This window comes from Podarcis gaigeae (genome assembly GCF_964106915.1).
Source record: "Podarcis gaigeae genome assembly, chromosome: 8".
NCBI lineage: Eukaryota > Metazoa > Chordata > Lepidosauria > Squamata > Lacertidae > Podarcis > Podarcis gaigeae.
In genome coordinates, this window is record NC_139684.1 from 55390681 (window position 1) to 55412687 (window position 22007).

The 22007-nt window shown below is 43.5% G+C and overlaps 1 protein-coding gene across 3 annotated transcripts in view; it reads right to left on the reverse strand.

The window, feature by feature from the left end:
• NLRC5 (NLR family CARD domain containing 5) overlaps positions 1 to 22007 on the reverse strand; it is a 53426-nt gene that overhangs the window by 30806 nt on the left and 613 nt on the right. Inside the window, exons 1-14 of one of the 3 annotated variants that reach the window (XM_083751394.1) lie at positions 18446 to 18606; positions 15444 to 15589; positions 13490 to 13799; positions 11457 to 11513; positions 10363 to 10440; positions 8222 to 9956; positions 7424 to 7507; positions 5929 to 6012; positions 5744 to 5827; positions 5265 to 5354; positions 2907 to 2957; positions 2071 to 2133; positions 1397 to 1480; positions 1225 to 1308 (exon numbers count right to left, since the gene is read on the reverse strand). In XM_083751394.1, the coding sequence (XP_083607520.1) occupies positions 1225 to 1308; positions 1397 to 1480; positions 2071 to 2133; positions 2907 to 2957; positions 5265 to 5354; positions 5744 to 5827; positions 5929 to 6012; positions 7424 to 7507; positions 8222 to 9956; positions 10363 to 10440; positions 11457 to 11513; positions 13490 to 13799; positions 15444 to 15452 (2813 nt within the window). In that variant the 5' untranslated portion in view covers positions 15453 to 15589; positions 18446 to 18606. Of the gene's footprint in view, positions 1 to 1224; positions 1309 to 1396; positions 1481 to 2070; positions 2134 to 2906; positions 2958 to 5264; positions 5355 to 5743; positions 5828 to 5928; positions 6013 to 7423; positions 7508 to 8221; positions 9957 to 10362; positions 10441 to 11456; positions 12143 to 12904; positions 13800 to 15443; positions 15590 to 18445; positions 18607 to 22007 lie in introns of those variants that run through there. The other 2 variants (XM_083751395.1, XM_083751393.1) reach the window with 2 other exon arrangements.

Below are 22007 nucleotides of genomic sequence, written 5' to 3' on the forward strand. Positions count from 1 at the left end.
TGCTGCCTTTTTAAAGGACCTCTGCTGGTGACCCTGTAAAGTTTCTCTCAAGTGGAGTGGAAGACAAAACAATGCAGCTTCATCTGCTCCAGGGAGTCTCCATAGCTTAGAGGCAGAGCACATGCTTTGAATGCAGAAGGTCTCAGTTGTGATGAGTCCTGTGAAGACATCTTAGCAGGGCTGGTAAGAGGGGGAGCAGGATTGGGATAAGAATGTGGAACTGGAGGAATTGGATTCCAGGGAGGGGCCTAGTAAGCTGGGAGGGGACAGAGGAGGCACTGAGTGGACTGTCAAAGGAATCCTCTCTCTCTCTCTCTTATAATTTTTATTAAATTTTCTGTTTTACAATTGAAAATACTCATTTTTACATCCTTAAGATACCAAGGACTTCCCTTCCTCTCTTTCCATGGTTCATTTTACATATAATGAATCCCTGCATATTATACAAAAACTATACCATTCAGTATTCCATTATTGCATCCATCAAAACCTATTGACACTGTTGAATTTATCTTAACGCTGCCAGAATTTTCAGCTGTACACAATTATATCCCATATATTCAATAAACATTTTCCAATCTTCTCTAAACGCATGTTCTTCTTGTTCTCTTATTCTATATGTTAAGTCTGCAAGCTGCGCACATTCTGTCAACTTATGTTGCCATTCTTCTTTGGTTGGGACCTCACTCGTTTTCCATTTCTGGGCTAACAAAACATGGGCCACAGTAATAGCATGCATAAGTAACCTTTTTTGACACCTGGGAATTTCAGTCTGAATTATCCCCAACAGAAAGGACTCTGGGGGTTTTTGGGAAAGTAATTTTAAACATTTTTCTCAATTCATTATAGATCATTTCCCGATACTCTTTCACCCTTTTACAAGTCCACCACATATGAAAGAACGTTCCCTCCACCTCTTTGCGTCTCCAGCACTTCTCTGATCAGATATGAGGAATCCTCTCTCTCTCGGGGGGGGGGGGGAGTGCCAGGGGGTAGACCAGACGATGGGCCAGTCATGTCACTTCCCTCACCAAGGACACAGAGATGGCATTCTTAGTGCAAGCTGACACAATAGACCCAGCCTACTTGAAGGGTTAGTGGCAAACAATCTGACCTGCTTTAAGGCAGTGTGCTACATTCAATATTTTTCACAGGACACACACTTTGTATGCCGAAGGCAGCCTTTCCCAACCTGGTGCAAGCAAACTCTCAGGAAACACTTACTTCAGAGGGCCAGAAATGCACATTCTGGGCACCATCTTCATCAGCTTCCTGCATCCTTCATCACCGAGTCGGTTACCTGACAAACTGACATTTGTTTTCCACAGTTTAATAACATGGTTGATCCAAAGGTCTCACTCAGTTAGCAGGCAGTTGGGAGGAAGAGGGAACTTACTCAATTTCGGAAAGGTGGGAACACCTCTGGAGAACCTCAGCCAACTCCTGTACCCACTGGGAATCGAACTGGCAATCCTGCAATCTGTATATATGGATATAAGACATCCATTAAGATGGGTATGGGGTACCTTTGGCCCTCCAGACATTCCTGAACTCCCAAGACACATTGGCTGATGGGAGTTGTAGGGACTGCACCTGAAGACCACTTTTCCCCATATGAAATGAATGAGACCTTGCAGTCATCATCTGAAGCCTTTCTTCGTGTGCCTCCTCCATGAGAGGTCCAGAGGGCAGCAACATGAAAATGAGCCTTTTCTGTGGTGGCTTCCCAATCATTGGAACGCTCTCCCCAGGCCCCTTCATTACATATCTGTAGGAGCCAGACAAAAACATTCCTCATCTCCCAAGTCTTTAGCTAATTAAGCAATCTATGGCTTTTTATACTGGGGTGGAGGGTTGTTGTTTTCATTTGCTATTATGTCATGTATCGTTGTGTTTCGTATTGCAAACTGCCCTGTGATCTTCAGATGAAGGGCAATATAGAAATTTAATAAATAACAATAACAATAATTCAGCAACATCTGGAGGGCCACAGGCTCCCTTCTTCTATTTTGCAATGTATATCAGTTGCTCCTCATAAACTTAAATTTATTTATTTACTTACTTACTCACCGTAATATTAAAGTACTAGGCTTAGGCACATCTTCCTCTTCTTTTATTCCCTCTTTTTTCAACCTGAAATCGAGAACACATTTATAAATTTGTTTTCCTGGTCTTTCATGCACCAGAATGTCAAAACAACAATGGTGGTGATTGATAAAAGGTGGACTTGAATTAGGTGAGCTGCACTGCTGGAAACCCCCCCACCAGTGGTGTCAATTGGTTACTCACACACCCCCCAACCCCAACACAAAGCAAATACCATCTGCAGAGGAACTATTTTTCCTGAGGACCACAGCAGAGGAAGGAAGGGTTAAATCAGGCTTCCTCAACCTCAGCCCTTAATATGTTTTTTGGCCTACAACTTCCATGATCCCTAGCTAGCAAGACCAGTGGTCAGGGATGATGGGAATTGTAGTCTCAGAACATCTGGAGGGCCGAGGTTGAGGAAGCCTGATTTAAATTCAAAGCATGTCTCTTTTTATGTTCTTCAGTTTCCCTGTGCCCCACATCTGCTCTGATCCCCATTAGTTGCCCCCCTCCCCCCGTGATGCAATTTGCATTGCAGAAAAACCAGAACTTTATTCAAAGGCATATTTAATGTCGTTTGGACCTTTCTGGGTCGTTTGCAACTTCTTTCACCCAGGTTTCAGTACTTTCTCTTCTTCCTTCTTCTGAGACTCCTGCCACTGACCTTGTTCCAGTCTCCAGAGCAACCCACACAGTAATTCTTGTCTCCTCTTCATTTGTGCCTTTGCAATGTTCATCCCAGTCAAACTTTCCCTAAAACCAATTCCACTGCATGATTCAGAATGTTCTGGGAACACCTGAAAAGCCACTTCTCTCACCTTTGACTTTTACTGGGTTGCCCGGTGAAGAAGACTGTCAAAACATCCTTCCTGTAAACAAATAGTGAATAAATGGAAAATTGAAACTCTCTCAAATAAAATAGATGAAAGCAGTAACGTTATTATAGTGTTGGAGGAGAAAATCATTTTAAAGCCAAACTATCAAATTCAGAATTTCTGGAAAAAAATATGCAATCCAAAATTGAGCCATCGTTCGAAATTTGCACTTATCTGAATTTTGTGATGCAGTTCTGAGGCCAAACAATGTTCACAAAAATGCATGTGTTAGTGGAAAGTGTGAATAAAATGGAAAATATGACTGAAAATAACATACAGCAATATATTAAGAGAAATAGCTTGCAAAAATGTGCACATTAGTCAAGACTGCACAAGAAAACGTCCTTGTTAAGGTAACTTCACAATAAAACGCTGATGAATTTTCATGAGGACTTTAAAAAAACAACCAACTGCTCCAAAACGTGGAGAGCTGAATTTAAAGCTGAAAAAATGAGAAGCCAGAAGAACTGAAATGGACAGATCCTTCCATCCCTAGTTAATATTGGGTTGACCACAATGCCAAAATGTGCAGTTTCTCTGCCAGTGACTCAAGCTCTCCTACAGCATCCTTCCCCAATAGAACACAGCTCTGGACTGTGCAAGTTCTGACTGCAATCTTTGCTTTCATCAACTCCCTCCCCCTCTCCATCCCCTGAAAATATAGCCCCTGTGCCAAATCACTTGTCATTCTGGAGAAGCTTCTAACTCTCAGGAGTAGCAGTGGGTGATTCTGTCAATTTCAGTTCCTCACCGTTTCTCATTTTTATTGCTGTAACTGACTGCAAAGACCTCATGAAAAGTCATCAGTGTTTTAGTGGGAGTTTCTCCTAATATGACCATTTTTACAAAGCACATTTTCCCTAATATTTTCCATCTGCTTTAGAATCCATATAAATTAGTTCTTACAACCCTACTTTTTCCAGTAATATATACATTTTGTGCACATTTTGCCATCTACATTTTTGTACAGATTTAGTTGGCTGCAGAACTGCTTTGGAAAATTTGGAGAAATGTGAATTTTGAAGGATGGCTATGTTTCAATCCTCATAATGTTTTGAAAAGTGCAAAACAGAATGCTATTCTAGGCTGCATCAACAGAAGTATAGTGTCCACATCAAGGGAAGTAATAGCACCATTCTATTCTGCCTAGTCAGACCACACTTGGAATACTGTGTCCAATTCTGAGCACTACAATATAAGAAGGATGTTGAAAGCTGGAACATGTGCAGAGGAGGGCAACCAAGATGATCCAGTGTGTCCCCAGATGTTGTTGGACTACAACTCCCATCATCCCCGAGCTCTGGACTTGCTAGCTAGGGGTGATGGGAATTGTAGTCCAACAACATCTGGGGAACCACAGGTTGAGAACCGCTGCCTTATGAGGAGCGCTTGAAGGAGCTGGGTATGTTTAGCCTGAAAAAAAGGAGACTGAGAGGAGATACGATAGCCATCTTCAGATATCTGAAGGGCTGTCACATAGAGGAGGGAGCATGCTTGTTTTCTCCTGCTCTGGAGGGTAGAACTAGAACCAATAGCTCCAAGTTGCAAGAAAGGAGATTCCGATTAAACATTCGGAAAAAACTCTTTGACAGTAAGAGCTGTTCAGCAGTGGTGTACTCTCCTTCCTTGGAGTTTTTTAAACAGAGGTTGGATGACCATCTGTCATGGATGCTTTAGAGATTCCTGCATTGCTAGATGACCCTTGGGGTCCCTTCCAACTCTTAAGATTTTATGATTCTGTGAAATGCAAACTGAATCAGTCTTCCACCACTCCTACTGAGGAGCAGCTTTGGGCAGCATGTGGAAGGAGGCGAGAGCAGGAAAAAATGGAAAGTAATAGATGGCTTATACGCCCCCCCCCATGCTTTCATGAGGTGGAAACCAGTTAGCATTTAAAATGCTACAAGTTGGAAGTTACAAGTTGGTTCATGTGTTAGGTAGGAATGGAATCACCATTTCACTATGTTCCTCTTTCCCGCAACCCACTATACTGCTCCAGGAGAATACCCTAATCAGTGGTGTCCAAAATTGCTGAGAGACTAAGGGAAAATAGGAGGGTCACACTCTCCCTTCTCTCTCTCCCAATAAAGTCCATCAACCAAGTCAGCTAAGGTTCTTGGGGGTCAAAACTGGGCCTGAAGCCAGACTGAAACGGGCCAAGATTATTCACTTCTTAGCCATAGGTTCTACAGATTACAGCAGAGTATTAACAGATTATCTTCAATGTTGAAGAAGTGAAAAGGAGCAACTGAAAAGGTGGAAATGAGAAAAATCTCTTCTGTAGCGCTTGGCAGCCAGTACCTGATATGGAGCTTGGTCACATTTGGACAAATGGCAGCAGCTCTGGAAAAAGCGAGGACGGTGCTGACCGAAAGCTCGTTGTAGCTTAAGCTGTTTGAGAGAAAACAAAATGTTGTTGTTGCTATGCCTCAGCAAGGTCTTTTATGCAGGCATACAGGTCTTCCTCCCTCCCTCCATCCCCGCCACAGAGATTAAAACCCAGATGGTCTGCAATGGGTGTGATGATTTTTCACATCCACTAAGCCTCTTACAGCATCAGTCTTTTAGACTGGCAGCTCCTGTGCTCTGGAACTCCCTGCCTATTGACATATGGCAGGTGTCTTCACTGTACTGGTTGGGATGCCCAGCCAGACGTGTAATTTTATGAGGTCTACTTGTTTTCTAATTCTGTTGATCTAATCTGTTATCAGTATTACTATTACTTGAAACTTCCTTTTTAGAATCATTTTTCCCCTTTCCTTTTTTAATTATATACTTACTCAAGCTTTTTGAGCTTATCCACAGTGGAAAATATTTCTGTAGTTTTGATCATTTCCTGCCTCTTCAGTCTGTTGTCCTGCAAGCTAAAATGCAGCAACTGGTTAATATGCCTCCCAAATGTTCATCTGATTAATAAAACAGGCCACCAGGCCACCTTTCTTCTTGACAAAACAGGTGAAATTACTTTATGTCTTCCAGCTGATGGCAGTTTGGAAAAGCTCGCATCAGATCTTCAAGTCCTGGGGTTGAAATATTTCCACCGGCTAACCTGAAAAACCAAATGTGACATCACTATAGTAATGTCAACAAACAGTTTGAGAGATACCTAACAGAGCGCCTCCCCCAGTATCAACCCCCTCAGGCCCCATTATTGGAAGGGGAGGTCCTGTCATTGGTGGTCCCACCCAGGTACTGCCCAGTTGGCACTGAGCCATGACAAGGCCTTTTCAGTGGTGGTTCCCCATTTGTGGAGAACTCTCGCTAGTGAGGTGCATCAATCTCCCTCACTTTGACTTTCATGAGAAATTTAGAAAGATTCCTGTTTGATGGCTGATAGGAATTGGCTGTGGCAACCAAGAAATTAACAACCGTGAGGGTACATGAGTCCATTTAAATTTATTTATTTACTTACTTACTTACTGCATTTGTATTTCACCTCCCCCCCCCCCAGCCAAGGAACTTAAAGTGGCCTACACGGTTCTCCCCTCCCTCCTCCATTTAATCCCCACAACAACTTTGTGAGGTAGGTCCCGCTGAGAGCCTGTTACTGGCTTGCAAGGTCACGTAGCAGGGATGCCAACTCCTGGGGGCTGAACCTTCCCCCCCTTATTTGTTTGAAGGTGGCAGCCTCCCCCCCATGTTAAACATGTCATGTCAAATCAGAGGAGTCAGGAATGCGGCAACAGTGTGGTTTCAATGACTAGTGTCTCCTTCTCTTCCTACCATAGAGGGGAAGGGGGCGAGCAGCCCCCAGTCGGTGGCAATATCACCCCCCATCTCCCTCACAAATGGGCGTCTGTCATCCAGTGAGCTTCATGGCTCAGCTGGGATTTGAACCCAGGTCTCCTAGGTCCTAGTCTGAAAACTTCATCATCTCTGGCTGTTCAAAATATTTTTATATGGTTTTTTAAATAGTTAAAGAAAAAAGTGCTGTTTTCATTGTGCTGCTTAAACATTTTCAAGTTCACTACCCTGGGCTCCTCTGAGGGGAATAATAATAATAATGATGATAATGATAATGATAATGATAATGATAATGATAATGATAATGATAATAATAATAATAATAGCTCTTCTGTGGGGAAGGAGCATAGGAAAAAATCAGAAATAGCCACCCCCTCTCATTTACAATTAGCTAATATGAAGGTTCCTTGAGGAGCAACCATTTTTAGAGTCTATGCTGGCTTATGCAGGCTGGGGCTCTTTAAAATGGAGAGGCTCCTCCCACCAAAGGCGGAGCTGGCAACTGAAAGGAAGCTGTCACTCCTATATAAAGCTCAATCTAGAGCTGGCTGTTGCTGAAACAACACATGCTGGATGAGCCAATCTAAAGCTTACGGAGGGCCACTGAAGTTTCACTTCTACATTGCAGACGCCATTGCTCAAAATGTAGATGGTTTGAATTAAAAACTGCACTAAAAGATTCAAAACAGGGCATGTGACATTGGGGCAATGCTTACTGGAAAGTTGTCAGGCATTTGATCTTCGGCAGGGTCTTGGACAGGACAGCGGCAAACTCATTCCCACATCTCCTGCTCCTAAAGCTAAGAATAAAAGCAACTGTGGTTAGTAAAACAGCAACCACTCTTCCCTTCCAGCCTAGCTGGATAAGGAGCTCAGCACCTGATTCTTGCAGCAGGCGGCTAGCATCTTTCCCCATGGTTGCTCCATATTAATGACTCGCTTCAAATGACTTAACGAGTTGCATCCATAAGAACGTAAGAAGAGCCTGTTGGATCAGCCCAATGGCTCACCTTGTCCAGCATCCTGTTCAATCAGTGGCTGACCAGATGCACCAATGGGAAACCTTCTAGCAGGACATGAGTGCAAGAACACTTCGTCCTATTAAATTGTTTTTAACTGATTTTTAGCATTGCGTTTTTACACTGTTAAAACGTAACTCACTCTGGGAGCTCGTGTTGGTGGGTGGGGAAGACATCTTTGCTGTCTATTTTGTTTCTTCAGGCTGTAAACCACCATGTGTATAGTAATAGAGAAAGACAGTATACAAAGTAAAAGTGAGGTGAAGAAGAAGAAGAAGAAGAAGAAGAAGGAGGAGGACTAGTGTGCACCTATTCATCTGTGCAAGGATGGAGAATCTGTTGGCCTCCAGATGCTGGACTTCAACTCCCAACAGCCCCAGCCAACGTGGCTGATGGTCAGGGATGCTGGGAACTGCCGTCCAGCAATATTTGGAGGGGCTCTGATCCCTCACCCTCTTTTGAGCCTGACGTGTCAGGGTGGCCTGTGCTTCTTACCTCAGGCTCTTTATATTTTCACAGCTGCCAAAGACATCCAGATAGTCCACTTCCATGGGGCATCCCACAAACTCCAGGCATACCAAGTGAGGGTGGCTGCTGCTGATGACAAAAGCCAGGGCAGCCATGTCCAGCGGCATCAGCCGGAAGTTTCTGAACTGATACCTGAAGTTTAGCTGCTTCCCGACATACCGGGCCAGTTCCTGGTCTTGTGTCTCGTGCACACAGTGGCACAGCTCTGCTATCCTAGGCCCTGTGAGAGAAGCATCCCCCAGTTTCTTCAGCATCTGCACAATGATGGTTTGACGTTCCTGGACCTGGGCATCGCACTGCCCGGCTAAAGAGCTGAGGAACTTCTGGCACCCGCGAGACGAGAGGCCAGACAGGAAGACGTGGCAGTTCTCTGTGAAGGGCACCCTTGCTTCCCTCTTCATCATCCACTTAGACCTCAGGAAGAAGTTCTGCTTCAGGAAGTTGCCATCAACTGCTTTGCTTGTCAGCAGGAAGAGGGCCGCAAAGAACTCTTGCAGGCTGAAGTGGACAAAAGTGTAGCCAGCCTGTGTGTGTCCATTGCTGGTCTTTACCTCAAAGGACACCAGGAGCCCATATAGGCAAGCAAAATCCTTCACGTCTTCTGGGACCTCATCAGCATAAAACAACATCTTATTTCCTTCCAGGCCCTTGAAGGCCAACTCAGAGAGGCCTGCAACAGTCGCTTTGTGTTGACTCAAGTCAACTTCTTCGCTCAAAGCCCTTAGCTTCTCATCCTTTCCTATGAAGGTGAGGAGCATCTTGATGTAGAACTGGGTCATGGTTTGAGGGAGCTGGACTCTTCCTGCATCGTGGAGGAGCAGATACTCCAGGCAAATGCAGACAATGTTACACAAGGCGGGGATATAACACATGCTCAGGAGTTTACAATTGCTTTTCAGGTGAGCGATGGCTTTCTCCTTGAGGGGATGCTGGTGGAAAAAATAGCCAACGTATTCCTCCACCTTTTCACGGTCAAAGCCCCAGATTTCTGCCAGGAGGGTGTCCGTTTTCAATAAAGCACCTGGGACTATCTTTGGACGGGTCGTGACCAGCACGGTCGAGCCTGGCAAGAATTTCCCAAGGCAAAGACTTGCAAAAAGGTCTGATATGGAGAGAGGGTTGAGAGGATCTGGAAAGATAGCGTGAGGACCTGGGAGCTGGACGTTCTCCACAAACTCGTCCAGCCCATCAAATATAACCAGCGTGCGCTGGGCGTCTTCTAGGATGTGTTCAAACACAGCATCAGGACAATCTTCTGGCCTGAGGAAGAAGTCGAAGAGAAGTTCTTGGAGAGAAAGTTTTCTGCTGATCAGGTTCAGCTGTCGGAACTCAAAGAAGAATATCAGTTGGAATTGTGGGAGGCCTCCCTCTGCCCACTGCTGGCAGATCTGGTGCATGAGCCTTGTCTTCCCCATCCCTGGTTTTCCCAGAAGGAGGACAACCTTGGTGGTCCCCATGTGGACCCTTTCAAAAAGCTCAGACAGTCTCAGGGTGGTGTTCCTGTGCTCCTCTGTATCATGCAGAGCTATCTCCCCCCTTTCCCTCATCCGACCACCTTTGCTCTGACGAATCACCAGGTTGACGAAGGTTTGGCTGAAAGGCGACGGCTGAGCTTTGGGTTCAGTTGCTTCTGCTGATCTGCTCATTCCGTATCTCTGAAGCATCGAGGTGGTGATGAGCTGTCGATATCTTTCAGCAGAATCTGATAAAACATGGAGGAGGGGAAAAGGAGCAAATATAGATCCACACTGCATGAAAACTAATTTTGTTCCTATGGCTTCTGCCAAATAATGTTGGGAATTAGAGCAAAACCCACAAAGAGTTAAGGGTGGGCTGAGCAGCCAATTCCATCTTGTTTAAGCCTTGCTGTCAGAGTTCTGTTCTACCCCATTCTGCCTGAGAGTAAACATTTTGTGCATACTTCTTTCATAAAATGCACACTTCTCAATGCTTTCTGTCCCCCACCCCCTGTTTTAAAGTATGTATGTGGAGGGTTGGTTGGTTGGGGTTGGGGTTTTTGTGTAAGTCAATTTGGGTTGCCCTAGCAAGAAAAAGTGATTTATAAATTTATTAAATAATGATGATGACGATGATAAATAACAACTTGCCTAGCCGCTGCTGTTTGGACTGTTTGCCGTTGTTGTTGTTGCTGGCAGGGCTGCTCCATGGACGGCGTCTTTCAAGTCCTGTAAGGCAACAAAGGCAACAGTGACATTACGGCAGCATCGCCTCTTTGGAGATGGCAGGGGCCCAAGACCAGCTCCCTTTCGTAGGAACTGGGCTTCAGCAAGAGACTTTCTCTCTGGTTCATGCCCCCGATCACAATTTTAGCAAAACACATTGACATCATCATTGTGCAAAGGGACAGCACATGTATCCACAGCACACATTTAAAGCACACACACCCTCCCACAAAGAATCCTGGGAACTCTACTTTGTAAGAGTGTTGGGAATTATAGTGCTATAAATAAACTATAGTTCCCAGGATTCTTGGGGGTAGGGTGTGTATGCAGCCTTAGAAGCCAGATTGATTTGTAACTAAGTAATCATACAATTTATTTATATTCTGCATTTTTCGTAGACCATAACTCAATGTGTCTTACAGATAAAATAGAAACAGCTAAAAACATAGAAAAGACAATAATTTAAAAGCAATTAAACACACACACAAAAGATCTGTTAAGAATACGGATAATTACAATAAAAACATCAGAGCACCAGTCCTTTCCTTAAAAACTGTCAGTTCCCAAAAGCCTTTTGGAACAGGGAAGTCTTTACCTGCTGGCCGAAGGACACAAAGGGAAGCCAGTCTAACTTCTCTAGGAAGGGAGTTTCAAAGTCTTGGATCAGCCCCTGTTTTCCCAAATTAATTACTGTTTCTGTCTCATTCCCTAATCTGTAGCAGGGGAGGAACCCTCAGTTGAGGGTTCCCCACTCCATCAATGAAATAAATAAAATAAAATAAAATACACTGGGGTGCATTGTGTGGTTGTTTCTTGACCAGGAACAGTTGCTTTTCTCAAGGAACACAAAAACGAAAGAGTCCTTAGCAGGAGTCCAACACTGCCAGAGGAATGAAGTGGGCCTGGAGCCTCAATGGAAATTGAGTCAAAGCATTCTGCTCCAAGGTTGACTTGGGCCCTTCCCAAGACAGCTCTCCTAGCTAAAACCACCAATTGCATTTCACCAAGAGCAATCTTACTTGTTGATGTCGACGGGAAGCAGGCTGAAGCTCCTTTCAAATCCTCTCGTCCTTGACCTGGAATCATCAATTTAAATCAGCGCAAGAGGAAGTCTTTCATAACAAAATGCATTCTGTATATTTGTGCACATGTGTCTGTATGCATTAGTACCAGATTTATGTAGAGGCTGGCCCATTAGGGCAAAGGAAACACTGCCCAACCAACCTCAGTCCTGCCCAATTATCTGCCCATCACTGGCTCTGACGCCACCTATGGTTGGGCTCCATGCCTTCCGCCCTGCCAGCACCAATGAGCACCAGACACCACTGGAGTCACCATACCAGCCCAACACCTGATGATGGATTGCTTATATAAAGGGTAGTCATTCCTTGTCTGGCACAGCTGGACTCTACCATGAGCCCAATGACCAGCATGAATTCTCTTTCAGCTGCAATTAAAAACAGCATATATATAAGTATAAGCATTTTGAGAGCTGATCGAAGGGACATGGGAGGTCTTCCAGCCAACTCTCTGCTCAGTGTAGGGCATGAACCAGAAGACATTTTCACTACTGTAGTACTTTTCAAGATCTGGGAACCCTGTGGTTTTTTTAACTGAGAAAAGCATCTTGAGCAAGATCTACTATTTTTGGTGCAGGTCCCAGAGACAATGATTTGGAGCGCTTCAATATCTTGTGGCAGTTTTACTTATCGTATTTTTCGCTCCATAAGACGCACCTGACCATAAGACGCACCCAGTTTTTAGAGGAGGAAAACAAGAAAAAAAATATTCTGAATGAAACAGTGGATGTATGATTTTTGTGGTTCATGCTGTGGCCACAGGCATGTGATCTGATGGTGAATTTGGGCTGACCCAATGCAAAAATCCTGAGGATCCATGTGGATCCGTGCTTTGTAACCACATTTTTGCACCATTGCAGCCACAGGAAACAGTGGATGCGTGATTTTTTTTGGTGCAGGCTGTAGCCATGGACATGCTATGTGATCTGATGGTGAATTTGGGGTGACCCAATGTAAAAATCCTGAGGATCCATGGGCTTTTACCTCCCCCTTCCCAGGCAGCCTCCACTAGTATCCTTTATCTCTCTCCCGATCCCACCGATCAGCTGCTTCCTTTCAACACTCTCTTCCCTCGTTTGCCTTAGTGTCTTTTCCTTAGCTGTAGCTGGAGCAGTTTTTTGCTCCTCCTTTTCTTCTAATTTCTCTCCTTATTGCTTTAGTCTTCCTTTACAAGTTTGCTGTCTTTACCTCCCCTCTCCCAGGCAGCCTCCTTTATCTCTCTCCCCGATCGGCAAATTGGCTTTGTTTCAACAACAACAAAAAGCATGATCTGCTTTTTGCCCCTGGACAATTCAGCTCCAGGGACCACGCATTCGCTCCATAAGATGCACATACATTTCCCATACTTTTTAGGAAGAAAAAAGTGAGTCTTATGGAGCGAAAAATACAGTAACCTGCGTTTTCCATGGATTTGCATTGGATGTAACAGAACTTGCACCCCAGTGACTTGAAACTGAAGCTCCTTGTGTCTTCCATGTCCCTAAATGCTTTGTTTTCCAGCATACAGGGGCTAAAAAGCTCCCCTTCTACACTGACTGGGTGGCAACAGGAAGCTGGAGACATAAACCTTGATGCAAAAAAAGTAATGGGGATTTGACCCTCCATGATCCCAGACCACTACCCCACTGGCCCAGACTTCTTCTCAGCTGCTTTAAATTTAAACTAAAAGCTGGGAGGAGAAACTCTGCACATCTCCTGCATCACATCTCATGTGGGGTGTGTGTACTGGCTTTAAAAACATATGGAAAAGAAATGAATGAATGGGAATTCAGACACATTGTTTCTGAACAAAAATTCATTAGTTTTTCATTCATTTGTTTTTGTGGGGATAAAAAAAATGACTGATTTGTTGGGTCTAATGCCCAGGGATAAAGCTTGAAAAGCTTGGCCTGAAGGCACATGAGGCCACCAGGAATTGAACCCGGGGCTTTCTGTAATACAAAGCATCACTGAGACACAACCCCTCCTCTGACCTTCTCCTGACACACTCATGAAGACTATTTCCAGATGCATGGGGAGGTTGCATTCCATGCAGACACTCTGTACGAAGGCTTTGAAGACGGGAGCATCAACATCTGCAGCCTTCAGAAACATGTCCAGGACCAGTGAGACCTTCTCATGGGAACTGGCTGTCCCCTCAATCTCATTCAAGGCCACCCCTGGGAGAAGCTGCTTGGCTTTTCTCAGGACCCACTCTGGATGGTTACTGAGGAAGTGCACCAGCTGCGGCCAAGCATTCCTGATGGCCTTCCGGACGTCTGCATCGTCCATCCAGAATGGAGGCTGGAAGGAAAAGAGAAGAAAGATGAAAAGGTTGCAAATGGCTGAAGCAAATATTAGTACATAAGCCCTGCCAGGATTTTAAGGCCCAAAATGAAAGGCTCGTTCACACATTACACTGAACACAAGCTATCTCTGCACAGAAATGAGTTGAGTGAAAGATTTGTGTGAAAACCACTTCTTGATTTGCACAGATCAACTAGTCTGAGTGTACACAGACTGTTCACTCACTGAATGTCAGAGAGCAAGCTGGGGCATATAGTTTTAGACTTGCTGAAGGTACCTTTCTCTGTTTTTGGTCAGTGACTCAGCCATTCCTTATTATCTTTTAATAATCTTTTAATGGCTCCTCTGTCAGACGGTTTGCTGGAGAGGGAAGGCTGAGTCCAGCTATTTAAAGTCTAACTTTCAGTTTAACTCTCCAAGCACTGATTAATTCTAACTTTTATTAGACCCAGAAATTTATGAGGATCAGGGCCCCCACAAACTCATAACACCATAAATGTCAATCCCACCCTTCCTTCAAATGCACCCCAAGGCAATAAACAAAAGTGTTTGCTTTAAAAAATAAAAATAAAATTGAAAGAACCTCTAGTTTATATAAAAAAAACCTCTTGTGGAAATATATCACTTGTTAACACTGTGAATGTAGGTTTGAATAACTGTAATTAAATAACTGGATTTATGCTCATCTAAGGCAGCTAACAATTCATGCAAATACGTATATCAGAAAACTGATCTGACAGTAAGAGCTGTTTGGCCATGGAATGAACTCCCTCAGAGGGTGGTGGACTCTCCCTCACTGGAGGTTTTGAAGCAGAGATTGGGTGGCCATCTGTCAGGGATTCTTCAGCTGTGATTCCTCCATTGCAGAGGGTTGGGCTAGATGGCCCCTGAGAACCCCTTCCAACTCTACAATTCTACGGTTCTATGAAGGGAATTTCAAAAATGCCCTTATGGCCCCTTTTACACCTTCTTCCATTCCCTGTGATTCTCTTAACTACCACCCCTAAGAAGATCGCAGCAAGCTTGTCAGTGTTTGAAAAAGAAAAGGTTCTGACCTCCTTTTTACTCCTTTGCCTAGTCCTCAGACCTTAGCTGGCACAAAAAAGTCTTTGAGAAAGAGTATTCTTGCAGAGTATTGCTGCTTTTATTCTTTAAAAGTCTTCTTCTCCAAGCATGACCGACAGCTTTTACACACACCAAATGCAACCAGTTTTCTACCATGCAACCAACCCATACCAAACACTAACATTGACCACTCTATATACAGTCATACCTTGGGATAAATACGCTTCGGGTTGAGCGCGTTCAAGTTGCGCTCTGCGGCAACCTGGAAGTAACGGAGTGCGTTACATCTGGGTTTCGCCGCTCGCGCATGCGCAGATGCTCAAAATGACGTCACGCGCATGCGCGGGAGCGGCAAAACGCGACCCATGCACACACAGACGCGCCATCGCGTCTTATGTTGCGTTCAGGATGCGGACGGGGCTCCAGAACAGATCCCGTTCGCATCCCGAGGTACCATTGTATACAGGTACAATTTGGTGAAAGGTTGCATGAGTCATTGTAGGCCGCTGACTCATGTTGACTTAGTTCTTTTAGCATTAAAGAAACAGTGGCCAATTTTTAGCTGGCCCCTCCTACCGTCGTCATTCTGCAAAAGCGACTCTGTCGGAGTGGTCCTGCTTATTCCGGGCTCAGGGGGAATGTAACATCGTGGGCTTCATATTATCTGTGTCAGAGAGTGATGTTTACCATTTGCAGAGAGATGTTTTGCCAGCTGAAACCTCCTGGGGATGAAAAGGAAGAGAGTCAGTTCCAAAAGACAAGGGGGAGATGGTTTGATACTTACTGGGTGCAGCCTGTATATCTATTGCTCATTACAGGGGGTGGGTAGGAATTGATTGCCAACATTAGATGACTGGCTGGTTAAAGTATCTGCTTTCATGTCCTCCCAAATGTGGAGGATATACACATAGAATTGGGGGAAATGTTTAAAATATATTTTAATAGGAAACCGGAAGCTTTCCTTTTGGGAATCACAGACTCAGATATTCCTAAAAATGCTAAAGAGATCTTCTTACACGAGACGGTCGCAGCAAGAGTTCTCATTGCAGCAAATTGGAAAAGTGATAAAGTCCCGTCAAGATTAGAATGGATTCAAAAGATGGCTGAATACACGGAATTAGATAGCATGTCAGAAAAGATAAAAAAAATAAACCAAAACAGGTATTTATCTCAAAATGGGAAGTTTTTAAAATATACATGAAAAATAATAATAGTAGTTTAAGGTCATACGCAGTGTTCGAATAATTTCAGTAGCAGTGTTTAAAATGTGGTAAAACCAATGAACGGATTAAGGGATATTGAAATTGAACAAAACTCATTATGTAATGGCAGCAAACAATTAATACAGTCTGTAATAAGGAATAGATGGGAAGTATGGCGCATAGAAAAAGACCACTTTTATTTTATGTATTTTATGTTTTGAAGGTTATTAAAAGGTAAAGGGACCCCTGATCATTATGTCCAGTCGTGGCCGACTCTGGGGTTGCAGCGCTCATCTCGCTTTATTGGCCGAGGGAGCCGACGTACAGCCACCATGACTAAGCCACTTCTGGTGAACCAGAGCAGCACCTTCCCACCAGAGCAGTACCTATTTATCTACTTGCACTTTGACGTGCTTTCGAACTGCTAGGTTGGCAGGAGCAGGGACCGAGTAACTGGAGCTCACCCCGTCACGGGGATTCGAACCACGACCTTCTGATCGGCAGGTCCTAGGCTCTGTGGTTTAACCCACAGCGCCACCTGGGTCCCTGCTTTTGAAAGTTATTAGTTGATGTATTAATTCTCTTTTTTTCTTTGGTGGTGATGGAATTTATTTTCTTTTTCTGTATGGTATGTTAATGTGAACGGTAACAATAATAATAATAATAAAAAACCTATGCCTTAGTCCATAAAAAAAAGTATTTGCATGTATGGGCAAACCGACCAATAGGATTTGAGTAAGAGATGATAAGCGGGATTATGATCAAACTATTTAAAAATGGATCTTTTTGGTTGTGCACTAAGTGCAACACAATGCATGAAAACATAAATCCACATGCCTTGTTGGGACTACTCTTGGTCGCCACCCTCCACTCCAAAGTTTTGGGGATACTACCCAGCGCTTTTTTTCTCCGGGGACACAGTGGTATGCATACCCCTAAACATTTTGTGAATCTTTGTACTTTTGTCCATTTACTGTATTTATTTTTCCCAATTTGATATTCGTGAGTCAAAATGAGAGTATCCCTAAACAGTTCTTTTAGGGGGGGAAAGCGCTGATATTACCTATTATTTAGTTTAATGTATAATGCATTCACCTCTGTAAATGCTATAGTTCAGGGTGGTGCAATCTGCAGCCCACAGACCATATGTGGCCCATAAGGTCTTTTTTGGCAGCCCTCAGCAGCATTCAAGAAAAAAACATCATAAACCCTTAAACAATTATTTTTTGCATCATGTGTTGTTAACGAAAGCACATTCATCTGTGCATTAAATTTGTTGAATAATTAAATTTATTAATTTTTAAATAATATTAAATATATAGAGAACACTTTAATTTGTGATATGGGAATTTTATTCAGTGTGTGGCATGTGGCTTCTGCGTTGAAGTACTCTTGCAGCCCACTCAGTATGAAAAGTTGGACCGCCCTGTTATAGTGGTTGTAGCTGAACATGCATTATAAACATTTTAAAACATATTTGGCAAGAAAAACACAGCCTAAAAGAGGGGAGACCCACCCAAAACACCCAATGAGGGAATATATATATATATATATATATATATATATATATATATATATTCCAGTAGCACCTTAGAGACCAACTAAATTTGTTCTTGGCATAAGCTTTTGTGTGCATGCACACTGAAGGTATCTGAAGAAGTGTGCATGCACATGAAAGCTTATACCAAGAACAAACTTAGCTGGTCTTTAAGGTGATACTGGACAATTTTTTATTTTTATATTTTTATATATATTTCAACTGCGTGAGACCAACATGGCTACCTACCTGAATCTAGACCCAATGAGGACTGAGCATGATCAGTGGCTACAGAATACTGAGTGTCTCTTGTGGCTGGGTAGGCAGAAAACTGGGGACGGGTGGGGGGAGGCAGTTGAACGGAATATCCCAGAAGAAAACGTGGCTGGCTGAGATCCTGCAACATGCCAGTGCTGCAGTTATGTAAAACCAGTTGAGCAGGGAAGCGATCAAAAGACTACAGTGGTACCTCGGGTTAAGAACTTAATTCGTTCTGGAGGTCCATTCTTAACCTGAAACTGTTCTTAACCCGAGGTACCACTTTAGCTAATGGGGCCTCCCACTGCCACCGCACTGCCGCCAAGCGATTTCTGTTCTCATCCTTAAGCAAAGTTCTTAACCCGAAGTACTATTTCTGGGTTAGTGGAATCTGTAACCTGAAGCGTCTGTAACCTGAAGCGTCTGTAACCTGAGGTACCACTGTACTACAAAGGTCCAACTGGCAAAATTTCGCTCAGGTTCCTGCTGAGACGTATAGTGGAAGATTTCTGCTTTGTCATGTAGGACATAAAACCTTGTTAAACAAAGACAGCCAAAGAAACAAAGAACTGGGTACCTACCAGAAATCTGCAGACATTAAAGAGCAAAAGCACGGGAACAAGAGGAAACGAGAGAAGGAGAGCTGATTCTTGCCTCTTTCATCTTTTTCTGTTTGAAGCTTCTGAAACATGGCAATGAAATGTTCCCCATGCCTGCCTGTGCCAAGGGACTGGCACTAAGTGAAAGTAAAAGTGCCCGGAATTCCCCAAACTCTACGGCACAAAGTTAGCAACTTAATCGGACTGAAATGGGTAACTGATGGGAGATTAAATAAAACTTTGTCCTGCTGCATTGCACCACAGCTAACTTGGCAATTTTAGGTAATTTCTAACCAGGGGAGCAATTTTTTTTTAGTGTGTTAACTCCTTCCCCCACACAGGAACATAAACACCACATCCGATCTCATTACAGAAAGTTGTGCAAAGACCAACTGCCACAAACTGCAGGGAGACTGAAGCAGTCGGGCAAAATGAGCTCACAAAGGAGCAGGCAATGCAAGGGTCAGTGCCAGCGATGCCCCAGGAACCCCTGAAGCCACCACCATCTTTGCCCAGGGGCATCATTTCGCCTTAAAATCCCACAACACAGAGCAATGGCCTCAGCTTTAAATGTGCTGAAAAGTTCACCTGTGTTGCAGATCCAGCTACAATTCAAACCCTCTTCCTCTGGGGAGGAGAGTCCGGTTCCCCATCAAGGAAACAAACATCTTGCAAGATCAGATTATTGCAACTGATCGACTAACACAGAAGCTTCTTCAACTGCAGTTCAAGACTGATCCTTCCACCCTCCATTTTATCTCTTTGCTGAACAATATTCAAACATGTGCCCTTTTCGGCCCCTGCGAAAAACGTTCCTGTTTAGACAAGCCTGCTCAGATTCTTAGAAAGCTGAGGTAATTTCAATCTAGTTTAGCATTTTTAATGTTTGTATGTTTTAGAGTAGGGTTGTAAATTTTCCCTGGTTTTATTGCTCCAGCTTTTATAAACTTGAGGGTATTTTTTTAAACAAAAAAGTGGTGTATAACATTCATGAAACAAACAAACACATACCCTTCAGTATGTTCAAGGAGAGACCAGCTCCTGTCACCTTGAGTCCCATCTGACTGAAAACAATGCAAATGTCCTTTCTCCTTCCTGTTTTCCTATCACTGTTAACCCATAATTTGAAACTGGGCATGTTCCAGTATTGAAACTCTATACATTTCAAATGTAGGGATGGCCCTATCTGTCAGTTTTGGTTTCTCTCCGTTTCTATTTTTTCCAGTGGATTCAGCTCTTCCCATTTCTATATCTGTTTTTGATTTTTTAAAAATATTTTTTTATTGGTTTTAAAATACAAAATTATAAAACATACCACACAATTTATCACAAATACATTCTTATTGGACTTCCATCAGCACCTCTGATAATCCTCCGTCTTATTCACTTCTTACGCATTTCCTAACTTAATATTGCCTTTGTGTTTTTAACATATCCCATCTCCTTCTTCATTTTTGCAATATTTCTAATATTATTCCTCACAGAGCTTCTTGCAAACCTACAAACGTCGTCTGGTCATCGCAAATACTTTTCAAATAATCCATAAATTTACTCCAGTCCTCGGTAAACTTCTGGTCCCGCCGGTTTCGGATCCTTCCCATTAGTTTAGTTAGTTTGGATTCAGCTCTTCCCATTTCTATATCAGTTTTTGATTTATTTTTAAAGTCCTCGTGAAAACTCATCAGTGAATTTCTTCTAATGTACAAGTTTTTGCATGCAAGCTTGCTAAATTTACACATTTTTGCAAAGCAGTTTTGTCTAATGTAATATAATGCATTCAGCATCTTATTTTCCTTAACATATATTGCATTTCTATGCACATCCCGGAACATGCATTTTAAAAGTGTGGCTGTGCTTCAAGTTGTGTATTGTTCTGGAAAGTGTGGACTTGGTGGGATCGCCTTTAAATGTGAACTGAATTGAATTTCACCCATCCCCATTCCTATGCATGCTACTCTCATTTTGATAGTATAGTAAGAAATATCCCATACTCGCAATATGGGATAATATGGAATAATAAAATACTAAAGCCGGCTCTTCCTGAGACAGGTAGTTTAGTTCAACTCTTAATTAACAAAAACTGTCACTTTCATACTTATGCATTCATAGGGCCTTTGCAATTGGTAAATTTATTTATGTTATTTAAGATAATTATTAACTCAATAGTCAAACAGATTCTTTATGTTGCATTACATTTCTATTTATCCATTTGCTGCTTTTCAGCTTAACCCTCAAAGCCATACAGAAAGGTTGGAAATCCCCCAAACAGCCCCCCCCCCAAAAAATACAAAACAAAGCAATCTTGGAGGCTAGACTCTATAACTGGACTTTGTTTCCTACCTTTCAGGGAGACAACCATATCACTGGTAAAGAAATCTGTGTCTTGCATTTGTACACTAGACTATATTCCAGTCACAGAGAAGTCCAAGGTTTCTATGCACCTTCTCATCACACCATGTCCATATCTTCCTCTCCTCCATCCAGGCAGGCTGGAGGCATCAGAAGAGTTCTGGGAGACATTCCAGCCAAAGGAAAGCATTGGAGGAGGGCGCACCAAAGAGCATGTGACAGGTGTGACCTTAGTGAGAATCTTGAGACCAGGTAGAGAGGTCTGGAGGGCCACCTCCCTCTCCAGGTTAAACCAGTTCGGACACACACTTCACTCCGTTTGCCTACAAGATCACGATGTTGGGCAAGCCCAGCACTGATTTCAGCATTTTTAAAACAGTCTTATGACTTGCCCCGAAAATAATTATACGTGTGAAGGCAGCTCTGTTTAGGGAAGTTTTTAATGTTTGATGTTTTATCGTGTTTTTAATATTCTGTTGGGAGTTGCCCAGAGTGTCTGGAGAAACCCAGCCAGATGGGCGGGGTATAAATAATAAATTATTATTGATGATGATGATGATGATTACTATTATTAAGGACAGCAGAGAACTCTGATGGTTACATTCCAAGGCATGTGCAAAGTGCTATAACAGCAGGGAGTCCCTGTGAGAGCGATGCAGCAGGTGCAGTAACCAAGGCACTGAGGCGTCAGTTTTACTGAGGATGTCTGCCTTTGTTTGGAGACTATGTCACCTCAGACAGTGGTGGGTGTCATCACTTCCTGTCTAGTGTTCATACCAAGAGGGGAAAAATCCCTTCACCTAGAAAATAAAGAGAACTAGCTCGCTGTAGAGGATGACAGCCTATCATTGAATAGAATCATCTAGTCCAGCCCCCTGCAATGCAGGAATCTCCATTAAAGTATCCATGGCAGATGGCCATCCAACCTCTGCTTAAAAACCTCCAAGGAAGGGAAGTCTACTGAGGGAGCCTGTTCCACTGTCGAACAGCTCTTAGCTTTTGGAGCACACACAGTGGCTAAAAGCTCCTCTTCCCTGCTTCTTGGGCGGCCCTAGGACTGGAGAGCGAGAGACCTTGCAGGCAGCAGAAAAAGTAAGGGGTCTTCGTGCGCCCCCGCCATGGCTCCCGACCACCCCATCGCTGTTCTCCTCAGTCCCAGGCAGCACAGCTGTGCTTCCATCACCATCAGCCCTAG